General features: G+C 40.0%; 1 protein-coding gene across 1 annotated transcript in view; it reads left to right on the top strand.

The window, feature by feature from the left end:
- Positions 1-14,850, top strand: part of LOC113257916 (pregnancy zone protein-like) — a 47,732-nt gene extending 32,882 nt beyond the window's left edge. Inside the window, 15 exon segments of the mRNA XM_057319026.1 lie at positions 111-237; positions 626-747; positions 1,409-1,460; positions 2,571-2,654; positions 3,146-3,322; positions 3,607-3,694; positions 4,917-5,073; positions 5,390-5,464; positions 5,877-6,057; positions 8,276-8,499; positions 9,941-10,159; positions 10,324-10,451; positions 11,762-11,852; positions 12,516-12,584; positions 13,522-14,850. Of these exon segments, the coding sequence (XP_057175009.1) occupies positions 111-237; positions 626-747; positions 1,409-1,460; positions 2,571-2,654; positions 3,146-3,322; positions 3,607-3,694; positions 4,917-5,073; positions 5,390-5,464; positions 5,877-6,057; positions 8,276-8,499; positions 9,941-10,159; positions 10,324-10,451; positions 11,762-11,852; positions 12,516-12,584; positions 13,522-13,572 (1,845 nt within the window). The 3' untranslated portion in view covers positions 13,573-14,850.
- Positions 14,851-15,100: the final 250 nt, after the last annotated feature.

The following is a 15,100-nucleotide window of genomic DNA, read 5'->3' as shown; positions in this document are numbered from 1 at the left end:
CCCAAATCCCAATTTAGTGCAGCATCTCCTATGTGGGCCCAATTCTGCGCATTCATTGTCTCTCCGTATTCTGATAATGTCTCTCCCTCTGCCTCCCTTGCAAATGATAGGTCAGTGTGGAACTGGAAGCTTCTCCAGCCTTCCTACAATCCCAAAACGAGAAAGGAAAAGAATCCTATTGCATCTGTGCAAATGAGCGGCAAACCCTGTCTTGGACGATAACTCCTAAAACTCTGGGTGAGTGACGTTCCCCCAAAAGGTTCTCTAATCGACAAGGGTGGTGGATATCTGAACACTACTGACATCACATTCACTTTTTTGTTTCCCACAAATATAATTCCATTAGGTTAGTTTTTTTTCTTCCCTCGATTTCTACCCACAATGGTCTCCTCGCAATACTCCCACTGCTCCTGGGCCCCACAGTCACTGTACTTGGGCACTGATCACTCAGTGTCCATTAACCTTGAGGTTTTTTTCAGCTTTATTTCCTATTCCAGCCAGTTGTCAGGTTAAAGTGCAGCCCTTCAAGGTGATTACAGAGCACAAAGTCATTTTCAGCTGTTAAGAATGGCTTGGACTTCTATCAAGATGGATGCTCACTTTTTTTCTACATTCTTTGTTTTAGGGAATGTGAACTTCTCAGTGAGTGCAGAGGCAATGCAGTCCCCAGAGGTGTGTGGAAATGAGGTTGCTGAGGTCCCTGAGATTGGGAGAAAAGACACAGTCATCAAAACCCTGTTGGTGGAAGTAAGTTGGTCTGGGCACGTCAATATTTTTCTTTTTTTTTTTTTTTTACTGTTTTTTATTATATTGTGTTAGTCACCATACAGTACATCCCTGGTTTTTGATGTAAAGTTGGATGATTCGTTAGTCGCGTATAACACCCAGTGCACCATGCAATACGTGCCCTCCTTCCTACCCATCACTTCAATATTTTTCTAAGACCCTAACAATAGTAACAGTGAGAAACAGTATGGCCATATTCTCGAGCTAACAAAGAATAATTAACACCATACCCACACAATCCACCTGATAAGACTAATGGAATTTCCTGTCCTAAAATAATTATGGTAAACCTTTTTAGGAAAACTTGTTAGCTTATCGTAAATACTTTTTCTCACAAATTAATTCAGAGCTAGTCCCTTTTCCTGACCTCTCCATCTCTTCTAAGATTCATTTATTTCTCACACTTTTTACCTTTGATTCTTTTTCCTTATTACCTCTCATTTTCTCCTCTGCTGGTCTCCATGGTTCTTCAGAGTTTTATGGATTTATAGCAATTTGCTAATAAGTAGAATGTTAAGATTGTTTAGGGTAAACCCCACCCTTCAAAGCATCGAATCTGCGGTTGTCTTTGAAAAACCTTTATCCCTTTTCTCCTTTTCTTTTTTTTTTTTTTCCACTTGAGCCTGAAGGTATTGAGCAAGAAAAGACTTTCAACTCTATGACCTGCACTTCAGGTAAGAGTCCATCTTCATAGTCATAGTGAGAATAATGCCTCACGGGGATATGTCTGTCAAGTTACAGTGCATGTCCATACATTTTATCTCCCCTTATCTTTAGAATGTCCCCTTAAATTTGGCATAGCAATAAGTACTTCTTTATATGCATTTTAGAGAAGAGAACACTGAGCCCAAGAGAGTGGGTAAACATGGCTTAGGGATGCAGACAAGACTAATACTGGGGCTTGTTCAGTTCACATTCAGCCTTTACCTCCATAGCCCAGTGACTGCTCATGAACCAATCAGGACGTAGTAGTTTAGTGTGTCATAGTCTGGGTAGGAAGATAGCAAAGTCATAATAAGATTGAATGACAGTGATAGTCTCTAAAATAGTTCATGATGAAATGTGCGGCACTTTATACTCATCGTACTGAAAAAGTGTTTCATGGCAAAAAAAAAAAAACACTTTACATTAGGGCTTTATCGTATCATTAAGAAAGAGCTGCAGCTTTTAAATTACATTAGTATTAGTTCTACATCCGTAGCGTATATGACACTGTTCTTGTTTTTTGAGAAGGACCAATTTAAAGTATAAAATCAGCGAACAATAAAATCAGAGAATTAGACAATCAGATCAAAGACCTATACACCCCACCAGTTCCCAGACTTCTTTTAGAGAGAGCCACCATGCACAGCAACCCAGAACATAGTAAAGTGAGAGGGGAAAGGACTCTGGAAGTCGTTCTGTGCCAAGAAGAGCTGGACAGTTAAAGGTAATCTCCTCATAAGCCAAAGTCCTTATTCCTCGGACCCAAGGTTCCTGAAGGAGACATAATAATACTGTTAAATATAATAATAACAACAATGATAACTGCTCACATGTATGGAGATTTCACATGTTGCAGAGGCTATTCTAATGTACGTGTTTTACATGCATTCTTCCATGGAATCATCCCATGAGCAAGTTAGAGTATGAGGAGTTTAAATAATGTGTCCAGGGTACAGAGCCAGTAAGTGGCAGGGCTGGTGCCATCCCCAGGCAGTGCGGCTCTGAAGCCCCTCTCTTAACCACTACACCGTATCGCTATAAGAGATGTCATACTTTGATATGGTTGTCTGTTTCTAAAGGTACTGAAGTATCTGAGCAGTTATCCCTGAAGCTCCCACCAAATGTGGTCAAAGAATCTGCCAGAGCTTCTTTCTCAGTTTTGGGTGAGTCATCTTGCACCTGGGAAACTCAGGACAAAAGGGCAGCCATCATACATCTGTATCTATATACATATACCTATATATTTGGGGTTTTTTAAAGATTTATTTATTTATTTATTTGAAACAGAGAGAGAGAGAGTTAGTAGGGAGAGGGACAGAGGGAGAGAATCTTCCAGCAGAATTCCCACTGGGCACGGAACCTGACACAGGGCTCAGTCTCACAACCCTGAGATCATGACCTGAGCTGAAGCCAAGAGTCAGATGCTCAACTGACTGAGCCACCCAGGCACCCCAATATTTGTGTTCTAAATCTCAACTTATTGATAGCATCTATTTCTGTTAGGATTCTGAAAGTCTCACTCTCTAAATATAAATTTCCTCTTGCGTAAATAATGGTGTCTATGACTCTAAATATGAAAATAATTTGTCTTTAATAATGTTGGTCTACTTAGGAGCTAAAATTACTCTGACATCTCATCTTTCACTTTCCCTAGGTGACATATTAGGTTCTGCTATGCAAAATATACAGGATCTCCTCCAGATGCCCTATGGCTGTGGAGAACAAAACATGGTCCTGCTTGCTCCTAACATCTATGTCTTGAACTATCTGAATGAAACCCAACAGTTGACTCTGGAGATCAAGTCCAAGGCCCTTGGCTATCTTATCAGTGGTGAGACAAAGAAAAGTTTACTTTGTTACTCTAATGAGACTTTTCCAGATTAAACTTGAATTATATTCCCAGATATTAAGCTAATGATGGTGATTTTTGTGGAGATGACAATTTTCCCAACATTTAATAGGATGTTGTGTTGTGATATATCCATAATATTCTATGTCAGTTCCTATGCATAGGACACCATACAATGTCTGTGGCTTCTGGATCCATCAGCCTGCACCTATGGGTGGCCTGCCTTTCTAGAACACTTCTCAAACTAGTTGAACCTTTCATTCCAGGTTACCAGCGACAGCTCAACTACAAACACCAAGATGGTTCCTATAGCACCTTTGGGGAACAATATGGCAGGAACCAAGGTAACACTTGGTAAGAAAAGAAAATCTATTCTGAGTTTCAACTATGAGTTCATAGCATGTACATACATTAGCCTATTTAATTCTTAAAACAATCCTGTCAAGTGAGAGCTATTCACTTCATTTTATAAAGGAGGAAATGACATTCAGCATGGATAAATGGATATATCTGGTATAAACAACTAATAAGTAGCAGAACTGAGAAGTTGATTCTTTTTATATCTGATACACCAAGCATCTTTTCTTTCTCACGTTACTAAGGGACCTTTGTAAGTTTGTGATTTTCCCTCTTAAGTTTTGCTCAGCACTGAGAGCGCTAGAAACGGGCTAGAAAAACTGAGTGTACTTTACTACCTTGTACTTGATAACCGTGTGTGTGTGTGTGTGTGTGTTTGTGTGTGTGTGTGTGTTTATCCATCCATCTGTCCATCTGTCTGTCTTCCGTCTCTCCAACCATCCGTCTGTCCATCCATCCATCCATCCCATCTACCTACCTATCTGTCCATCTACTCATCTATTTCTCTATGTATCTATCTGTCTTTTTTTTTTTTAAAGATTTTATTTATTTATTCGACAGAGACAGAGACAGCCAGCGAGAGAGGGAACAGAGCAGGGGAGTGGGAGAGGAAGAAGCAGGCTCATAGTGGAGGAGCCTGATGTGGGGCTCGATCCCATCACGCCGGGATCACGCCCTGAGCCGAAGGCAGAGGCTTAACCGCTGTGCCACCCAGGCGCCCCGTATCTATCCGTCTTGAATAAGTCCGACCACACAGGAAAACACACGGAAATCAATGACCCAGAAAGTGGTAGAGGGTTTGGATGATGTGGAGGAAAATATTTGCTGAAGCAAGACGTTCAACGTAGTTAGTTCATTAGAGTATTAGCTGCAGAAGAGAAGGTTAAGAAATCTGTGAAAAAGAAATAAATACAGAAAGCCCAGAATGTGACAGCAACTATCATAACCACCCGAGAACACTAGGAGACACCTGACTCTCTAAAGTGACACAGAAATGCTTTAGGAAGCAGGGACGGTGGGCAATGCATTTAACAGCATGTCGTAGCCAAACAGAAAGAATACGGAACCGGCCAGGTTAACAGAAAAAGTCCCCAAACTCTTATTAATAGCTCACGGACTCTCATGAGGGTGCACTGGGGGGAGAGGGAGTCTATGTGTGCGAAACAGAGTATTAGGGTGCTGCGTGGAAAACAGCACCCCACTCTTCCTCCCCCTTCAGGCTCACAGCCTTTGTACTGAAGACCTTTTCCCAGGCTCAAACCTACATCTTTATCGATGAAGCACACATCAGCCAAGCCCTCGCCTGGCTCTCCCAAAGGCAGAAGGACAACGGCTGTTTCTGGAGCTCTGGGTCACTGCTCAACAATGCCATTAAGGTGAGGTGTGCTGAGTACTTACCCCGAACCTCATGATACACAATACTAACATTCCTCCAAAGGGGAGGCGAGAAGGGAGGCACAGAGAGACTGCAAAGTTGAAGTCCAGCAGTGTGAAAGGACGTCAGGGAATGAATATAATATTAAACCTGAAAAATATTGAGAAGAAAGAAACAGTGCTTCGCATGAGGATGTTATTTTGCTTGATAGAGACAGATCCTGAGGAAGGTCTCCATGAAACAGCAGTAGAGAATATACTAAAATTTGAGAGTAGAATTAGTCAAAATTCCCTCTCTCTCTCTCTCTCCCCCCACAGGGAGGAGTAGAAGACGAAGTGACCCTCTCTGCCTACATTACTATTGCTCTTCTGGAGATTCCTCTTCCAGTCACTGTAAGGTTCCCTTCAATCTCATTTCCCATGGAAACTACAGGCCTGATGTCTGGAACACCCCCTACTACAAGCCAAGTCTCAACTTCCTTTTGCTCAATGCTGAGGCATTTCTCAGCTAGCTGAGCTCTTCAGTTAATCCACTAAAGGGAACTTATCCTTGCCTAGCCATGCCCTTGGACTGTGTACCAAAACTAATCTGAAAACCGCAGGCTCACTAGCCTTATTCTTTTAAGACTTAACTATAAAGCTAAGAGACTTAAAATATTTTTTCCATGTCAATATCGTGGCTGGCTGGCTGTCTACCTGGCTGGCTGACAACGACAAATGGCAACTGTCGAGCAATATCCAGCTCAGGGTTTGCTCCATCCTCTACTTACCCCAGTTTGACATCATTACCTCTTTGTCTTTGCAGCACCCTGTGATTCGCAATGCCCTGTTCTGCCTGGAGACTGCCTGGAACACGGCGAAGGAGGGGACGCAGGGGAGCCATAGCTACACCAAGGCGTTGCTGGCCTATGCTTTTGCTCTAGTGGGAAACCAAGATAAGAAGAGAGAAATACTGAACTCTCTTGATGAGGAAGCTGTGAAAGAAGGTGAGAGCAGATGGTAAAAAAAAGGTCTCCCCTTCCACTTACGCTGATGCTACAAAAGGAGAAGAGCTATATTCTTACTGAAAGTAACGAGCTTCATCTGGAATTCCTTAGCCAACTCATAGGTGGTGAAACCAGAGCACTTCTTATAAAAATGTCTTCTTGAATGCCTGGCTGGCTCAGTCAATGTAGCCTCCGACTCTTTTTTTTTTTTTTTTTATTCCAACAAATACATTTATTTCAAATATGCAGAGGTTTAGAAATTATAGAAAACAAGGAATTAAAAAATTGAGAATTGTTAAATGCAGTAAATGAAATTAAGAATTAAGTCGATGGATTTAATGACAAAGTAATTCAATAAGTAGATAGATTAAGAGTGCAGAAGAGTGGAGTAGTGCACGGTAGTGTAGAAGAGTAGACAATATCCCGCTGATCACAAAATAAAAGGGGCGCCTGCGTGGCTCAGTCGTTAAGCTTCTGCCTTCGGCTCAGGGTGTGATCCCAGAGTCCTGGGATCGAGCCCCACATCAGGCTCCTCCACTGGGAGCCTGCTTCTTCCTCTCCCACCCCCCCTGCCTGTGTTCCCTCTCTCGCTGGCTGTCTCTCTCTCTCTGTCAAATAAATAAATAAAATCTTTTTTAAAAATTACAATAATAATAAAAATATGCCAAAAAACACAAACACACGTACATACATGTGCACACGTACAAGAATAAAAGATGCATGAGGCATAGTGGAAATGTGTGAGATATTTAGAAATATATGAGATATTTTTTCTTTTCTTTATTTATTTTTTATTTTTTTATTATGATGTTAGTCACCATACAGTACATCATTAGTTTTTGATGTAGAGTTCCATGATTCATTGTTTGTGTATAACACTCAGTGCTCCATGCAATACGTGCCCTCCTTAATACCCATCACCGGGCTAGCCTATCCCCCCATCCCCCCTCCCCTCTAAAACCCTCACTTTGTTTCCTGGAGTCCATAGTCTCTCGTGGATCATTCCCCCTTCTGCTTATGCCCCCTTCATTCTTCCCTTCCTTCTCCTACCAATCTCCCTGCTATACCCTATGTTCCACAAATGAGTGAAACCATAAGATAATTGTCTTTCTCTGCTAGGCTTATTTCACTTAGCATAATCTCCTCCAGTCCCATCCATGTTGATGCAAATGTTGGGTAATCATTCTTTCTGATTAAGCCTCCGACTCTTTTTTTTTTAAAGATTTTATTTATTTATTTGACAGAGACAGCCAGAGAGAGAGGGAACACAAGCAGAGGGAGTGGGAGAGGAAGAAGCAGGCTTCCAGCGGAGGAGCCTGATGTGGGGCTCGATCCCATAACGCCGGGATCACGCCCTGAGCCGAAGGCAGACGCTTAACGACTGCGCTACCCAGGCGCCCCTAAGCCTCCTACTCTTGATTTTGGCTCAGGTTTGTGGGATCAAGCTCCATGTTGGGCACCCTGCTCAGAAGGGAGTCTGCTTGAGATTCTTCCTTTCCCTCTGCCCCTCTGCTCATACTCACGCTCTCGCTCTCTCTCTCTTTCCCTCTCTTTCTCTCAAATAAATATATACAATCTTTTTTAAAAATGTCTTCTCTGTGATTTCATATGTTATACAGAGAGTAATATAGTAAATGCTGCAGGTAAATTTTATGGAATTATATTCCTAACTACGATGATGATAGATAGATAGATAGATAGATAGATAGATAGATGATAGATATAATTTAACTTACATATATTTCACATGATATCCGTCTCCCTACTTGGATGAAAAGAGGCACAACCAAAAACCATACTAAAAGAAGCGCAATAACATTTTTAAAGTCTTTTTATCTCTATTTGCCAGAGATTATCACAAAAGTCCTCTGAGATCAATAGGTAGGTTTTATATTCCAATTTATCCTTCAGTTTCCAGGAACTATCTCAAGCAATAAGAGAACTCTCTCTGTCACTTTTCCCTTCCCCTGACTCAATTAAAATAACATTTGAGAGACTGATAAAAATGTTCTATGCTTCTGCCTCCAGCAACATTCTTCAGCTTACCCCCACAGGACCAAACCAACTTTAGCATGGAAATGTGAGTTAGTAAATTTGCAGGGCTTATGACAGAAAGGACATTACTTCTCTGTACTATCTTCGGCTCCGTATGATACAAATGTGTATTCACATATCATCTACTGGTAATTAGGATTCTTTCCTTTTTCTCACCCTTAAGACAACTCAGTCCACTGGGAGCGACCTAAGAAACCCAGGGCACCCGTGGGGCATTTTTACCAACCCCCGGCTCCCTCAGCTGAGGTGGAGATGACGTCCTACGTGCTGCTGGCTTACCTCACGGCCCAGCCCGCCCCCACCGCAGAGGAGCTGACTTCCGCCACACGCATCGTGAAGTGGATCACAAAGCAACAGAATTCCCAGGGGGGCTTCTCCTCCACCCAGGTCTGTGGTTCCCGAATTGTCCTCGAGACTCCAGATTCACTTGGCACATAGGAAGCTTGAAAACACAACAGTTACCAAGGAAAAGAGAAGAGACTTTTACATTTTGGGAGAGTTATTTAGGGATATTTGAGGGCAGTGGGAATATGAATTAAAGAGATCTAAGACATCCCCCCAAAACACTTTTCCCTAAGATATATGTTAACATCCTATCGATTTGGCTACTTACCATAAACATCATTCCTTTCTAAAGCTTATACACATTGGTCATTGGCCACGCTCTAGGATTTTTGAATATCAGCGCTCTTGACATTTGGGTCAGATAAGTACTGTTGTGAGGGGTTGTCCTGGACCCCGAAGATGTTTAGCACCACCCCTGTCCTCTCCCCACTAGATGCCAGTAACACCCTACTCCGAGTCAAGACAAGGTAAAATCACCCCTGGTTAAGAATCCATGTTCTAGGGGCACCTGGGTGACTTAGTCAGTTAAACCTCCAACTCTTGATATCAGCTCAGATCGTGATCTCAAGGTGATGAGATCAAGCCCCACATCAGGCTCGGCACTCAGCAGGGAGTTTCCTTGGGATTCTTTCTCCCTCTGCCCCTTCCCGCCTCAAATTATTAGAATAAATCTTAAAAAAAAAAATCAGTGTTCTAGGCTCCAGACTACATTTGTAGGATTCTTCCAACAAGAAATCCTCTAAGGTAAACCAGAAAATTGTACGATTAAAAGGAAGGTGGACCAAGTAGAGTTTACTATGATCTTCAGAGAATGATTGAGAAGTCCTGTTCAGGCTATCCACTCCTTTCTACCTGCCCTGAAACAGATGGTTTTTTTTCAAAGCTGGGGTTCTTGTAATTTTCCTTTTGTGTTAAACATCCAGAGAATCTGGGTTTTCTCTCCTACAATCCTCTTTCAATATTTAGGATGGACATAGTGAAATTTTTGTTTCTCAGAGAAATTAGGTGCGGGAATGAAAATAAGCTATATAAAAGAGGAAAAGATGGTCGGGAAAGTTCAAAGTCACCACTCGTAGCCAATTTCTCTCACTCTTCTCTCTACATTAACACCAGTCACTCTTTTTCCTAACTTGCTAATTTCCGACCCAGTCTTTGAAAGATACAGCCAAGAGGATCGTTGATGAGAAAGAGCAAGCTACAACTTCTGGATAGAGAGAATAGTCCCTTAGGACAAAACCAATATAAGGGAAAATAAATGGCAAGGCTAATTGACATCAATAATCTTGTATTTCATTTGCAAAAACTGTAGCATAAGTTTGATGATGCCCAAAATTCAGAGAAAGAGGAAAAGCAATGAGTAGGTGTATACTTCAGGGGGAAAAAAGCCAGTATCCCCTTGTGGTAACCAACACAGACTTTGGGGGAAAATCCCTGTACCAAAAACTTACTCTGTGGGAGGGGGTTCTCTACTCATCTCTTCCAGGACACAGTGGTGGCTCTCCAGGCCTTGTCCAGATATGGAACAGCCACCTTCACCAGGACTGGGAAGCCCACACAGGTGACCATCCAGAATTCAGGGGCATTTGTCACCAATTTCCAAGTGGACGACAACAACCGCCTATTGCTGCATCAGGTCTCATTGCCAGAGCTGCCTGGAGAATATTCCATAACAGTGACTGGAGACAGATGTGTGTATCTTCAGGTGAGACTTCAGTTACATGGGGAATTTTAACCTCACTGAATGAAAGGGGAGCTCTGATCTTTCCTTCCTGGACAAGTGAGGGGCAAATCAGAAAAGTCGAATGATGAAAAAGTGAGGAGTCCCAGGGAAGGAGAGAATCTGATGGTTTGCTTGGTGTTCCACAGACATCCATGAAATACAATATTCTTCCAGAGAAGGAGGACTCCCCATTTGCCTTGAAGGTGCAGACTGTACCCCATACTTGTGATGGCCCCAAAGTTCACACCAGCTTCCAGATCTCACTGAATGTCAGGTAAGACCTCTGACTGAATCACCTAATCCTGAGTCTAAAAGCTACCTGGAACCTTCAGTAATTAATAATATATTTGGAAGCTATGCTATATATACTTGTGGGGGGGTGTGTGTGTGTACTATATATAGTCTTGTATCATTGCAAAGTGATCCTTTTCTCTAGCAATTTTTTGTCTTAAAGTTTCAGTAATACTTTAAAAGCATTTAAAAGCAAAGTCTTAAACTTTCAAATAAAAAATGTAGACTATTCAAACGTTCTAATAAATTCCTCCTTTTACACTAATTTTTGTTCAACTCATCGCTGAAGAATAAGTTAGTTTCCAGAAAGATTTGTACTTTGGGTTGAATTAGGTTTTAGGTTGAATTTAGGTTGAATTAAGTCTTCCTTACCTTTTCCGAATAATTAAATTCTATTTTATTATTTTTCTAATCAAATACACAAATACCAAATACTAATATTAAATAGAAGTATAAATTAAATATAAAATATAGAAATTACATCAAAAACTTATAGGAATTTGGGGCACATGGGCGGCTCAGTCAGATGAGCAACCAACTCTTGGTTCAGGTCATGATCTCGTGTTTGTGAGATCCAGCCCTGTGTCTGGCTCCACACTCAGCACAGAGTCTGTTTCAGATTCCCTCTCCCTCTGCACTCCCACCCCCCACTCACACACGCTTTCTTTCTAAAATAAATAAATAAATAAATAAATAAATAAATAAATAAATAAAATCTTTCATTAAAAAAAAAACTTACAGGAATCCTAAGGAAGCATAGCAACATATAATACTATGCATCTGCTACTAATGATATTGATATTGTAAAACAAATCATATTTCAGACAACCAACCTAACTAGTAAACATCCATTTATTCAGAGTATAAAGCATAAGAGTCTATCTGATCTCACAACACTTTGGAGCCTCTCTGGAGACATGCTGCATTCAAGTTAACTAAAAATAGAAAAGTAATACCTGCTAAAATAATAAATGTATAGTATAAATGGAGTGTTCAAAAGCTGGCAATGTGTTAATGAATGCAGATTACCAAGCTCCATTCCCAAAGATTCTTGATTTGATAGTTTTGGACTGGGACCTAAACATCTATGATTTTAGTAAGCCATAGATCTGATGTACATTCAGGGTTCCAAACATCAATGTCATACATGTCCAGGAAAAAGATATTTCGAGGAGTTATGATGTTACAGAAAACTTAATGAAGATAGGCATGTTTATGGTAGTTCTTGAAGGAGGGACTCTGCTTTCTTTCACATACGAAAAGCTCTTACTCCTTTTTCCTTTGACACTGCAGTTACACAGGGAGCCGTCCTGTCTCCAATATGGTAATTGTTGATGTGAAGATGGTGTCTGGTTTTATCCCCTTGAAACCAACGGTAAAAATGGTAGGTGTAGTTTAAGCCTAATAGATGCTCTGTATCTTCAAACTAAGACCATATCAATATCAAAGCCTTAACAATAGCATCCTGTCTCAAGAAACAGTCTTCCCAAACCCAGGAAATTCAATTCAATAATTGCTTATTTGTCTCTAAGCTGAGGGACTTGTGTGAAATTAGAGAAACATGAGAGGAGCCCCTGTCCTTGAGCCATCACTGTCTAGTTAGGGATTTAAAGCACATGGACATGAAACTTTATTTTACTATAACAATGCAAGAAAGACAGATTATGATTAAGTACAAAATTGTCTGATATGCTCTAAAAAATTTGGTAATGATAAAGTCAATGTGAACTAGAATCATCACCGATGCCAGAGGGTCTAATTGTTACCTGGATATCAAAGCATGGTGGAAATCCTGATCTGAAAATACCTGACTTCCATCTCTTCATAGAAAGCCAGGTGATTTTTTCAGTCAAGACATGACGATATTGAAGCCTGTATCCAAATCTGATTCCTCCCCCTCACCATCTTTTATATCTTTGATGTACCCTAGCTATTTAATCATGAAAATGATTTATAGGAATCCTACCCCTGACATTGTTTGGACATTTTCCCCTTACTACAATCTGCTCTCATTTTCTAACTTTTTGACTTTTCTCATTTTCTTCAGCTTGAAAGATCCAGCCATGTAAGCAGGATGGAAGTAAGCAGTAACCATGTCCTCATTTATCTGGAACAGGTAACAGTCTGACATTTTGGCAGACACTATACATATTGGTGGTCTTTTTAAGTGGGTCTCTTCACTAGAAAATAAGTATTATGAGGAAAGCAGTAATTAGTAACACTCTTCCAGAAAGTTCCCTTATTCTATTCTAAGAGAATAAAAATCTCCTTTTAGATCCATGGAGTCTTCTGCTTTCTTTAATTATGTTAAAATTGGAAAATGATATTTCTATGGAATTTCAAGTAGAAATCAATAGAACAAAAAGTTTATTTTGTCTGTTATTTTAAAGACCTCCTCCAAAAGAATAAATATACCACATGGTGGTTGATCAATGGTAGTATAAACATTCTAATATATCACTATATAAAAGAAAATAAAACAGAGACCTCATGAATATCTTCAAATCTGACTATAAAGCAAAGGGAATGATTTATCCAGGCACACAAAAAGACTAGTTTAATAATTACAAATGGTACAAGCCAAGTCTCTGCATCATAGAAATCATTCACATGGGCCCAGAGAGTTAATGTCATACAAAAGACTACAAGAGAATATGGATCGTCTCAGCTGTTTAGGAGAAAATCAGCGAAATTTTATTCATGGTAAAGTGTTTTCAAAGTTGCAGATAAAACCCATCTTGGGGGCACCTAGGTGGCTCAGGTTGTGGTGTCCGGGTCATGAGATTGAGTCCCACATCAGGCTTCAGGCTCAATGGGGAGTCTGCTTGGGATTCTCCCTCTCCTTCTGCCCCTCCCTCTGCTCATGCGCACTTTCTCTTTCTCTAAAATAAATGAATAAATATTTTTAAAAATGCAAAAATAAAACCCATCTTGTCATCCATAAATGTTTGCTTACCTAAAAGACACTAATGTGTAAGAATCAGAGAACAATAAAATTATCATTTACTCAGGGAAGAGGGAAGGAGGCGTCATTACTCCCACTTTTCCTTTAGGTAACAAGACACTCAGCTTTTCCTTCATGGTTCTGCAAGACATCCCAGTAAGAGACCTCAAGCCAGCGACTGTTAAAGTCTACAATTACTATGAGACAAGTAAGTCAAGGGAAACTGAAACAATGAAAGAATCTCAACCCAGCGCCAAGAAATGGATTCTGTTGTAACAGTAGATCCTAGATTTACTCCATTCAGTCGGTAGTACGTCTATTTGTCTCTTTACTTTGAGATACATAGTGTAGAAACTATTAACAGAACAAACTGATCAATATCTGTTGAGTCAGAAACTTAGAAATTTGAAAAGAAAGATAATATTTGGTCACTGCTCTCAAATAGTTTAGAGACATAGAGAATGTGATACACATAAAAAGATAATGTAATGAGGAAAAGCAGTTTATGACAAATGAGTGTTAGAATATAGATATTTTAACTATCCTGTTCAACACTTGTATATTTATGCAGTTTTGACAATCCTGATATGATGTACTTTTCTCCAAAAGTAAAGTGAACAGACTTTATGGGCTCCAGTTTATAGATTTATTTTTTTGTCTCCTTTCATCCAACGATTCTTTCAGATGAGTCTGCCATTGCTGAGTACATCGCCCCCTGCAGCACGGGTAAGAGGTCACATGCCAAGACTACCATCTTTCCACATTAACTATGCTCCCTAAACTTCTAAGTTTAAAATTCTCTACAAGTCTTTTCCTAGACCCGAGACAGTTCATAGGACACATTCTCACACAAAGAGAAAACTGTGGAGAAGAGGACTTACTCTGTAGGAGGACTCCAACCTCAGATATTCACACCATTAATAGTGAAGTCAATAAGTGTTGTTTGCTTGCTTGTTGGTGGGATAGCTGTCACTAATAGGCAGCGTTTTACATCACAGCTAATTTGTTTCCTTCAGACAAAGTCTAGCCCAACATCTATTTTTGTAAATGAAGTTTTTATTGGAACAGAGCCACACTCATTACATTATTTTCTATAGCTACTTTCAAAAGTTGAGTAGCTATGATATAAGCCACATGGCCTACAACATTCAAAATATTTACCATATGGCCTTCCACAGCAAAAGTGTGCCAACCTCTGTTCTAGCCCATTCTGCTGCCCAGACTCAACTGAGGGAGTATTCCTGAGGAAATCCCACAACTTTCCTATGTTTCTCTTTCTCCATAGATGCAGAGCATGGCAATGTTTGAGGACCATAATTAGGCTACATATTTTGCTGGATGCCCTGTCCTGTACTTCTATTTAAAAGAAATGGAGTTGTTTGTCTCTGTGAAACAGACATCGAAGAAGCTTGTTGAATAAACATATGTTTCCGGTCAAGCTATCGTTTGTTCAGTCATTTACTTATCAAATATTAATTACATGTTCACATGAGGAGTTATATAATAATGTATAAAAATAAATATTTTTATAAAATAAAATAAATAAAGTAAAATAAAATTTTTATAAAATAAAAATAATAAAATTTTATATAATTTTAAATAAGAAACAGTATGAAAGAATACAGCTGTGTAACAAATCTACTTATAGTTCAGCTGTGGATATTAGACATAAAGTCAAACAGGGAATA

The sequence above is a fragment of the Ursus arctos genome, unplaced genomic scaffold (assembly GCF_023065955.2).
Source record: "Ursus arctos isolate Adak ecotype North America unplaced genomic scaffold, UrsArc2.0 scaffold_26, whole genome shotgun sequence".
Lineage (NCBI taxonomy): Eukaryota > Metazoa > Chordata > Mammalia > Carnivora > Ursidae > Ursus > Ursus arctos.
Note: the sequence above shows the minus strand (reverse complement) of the source record. Positions and strands in the feature narration are given on the sequence as shown.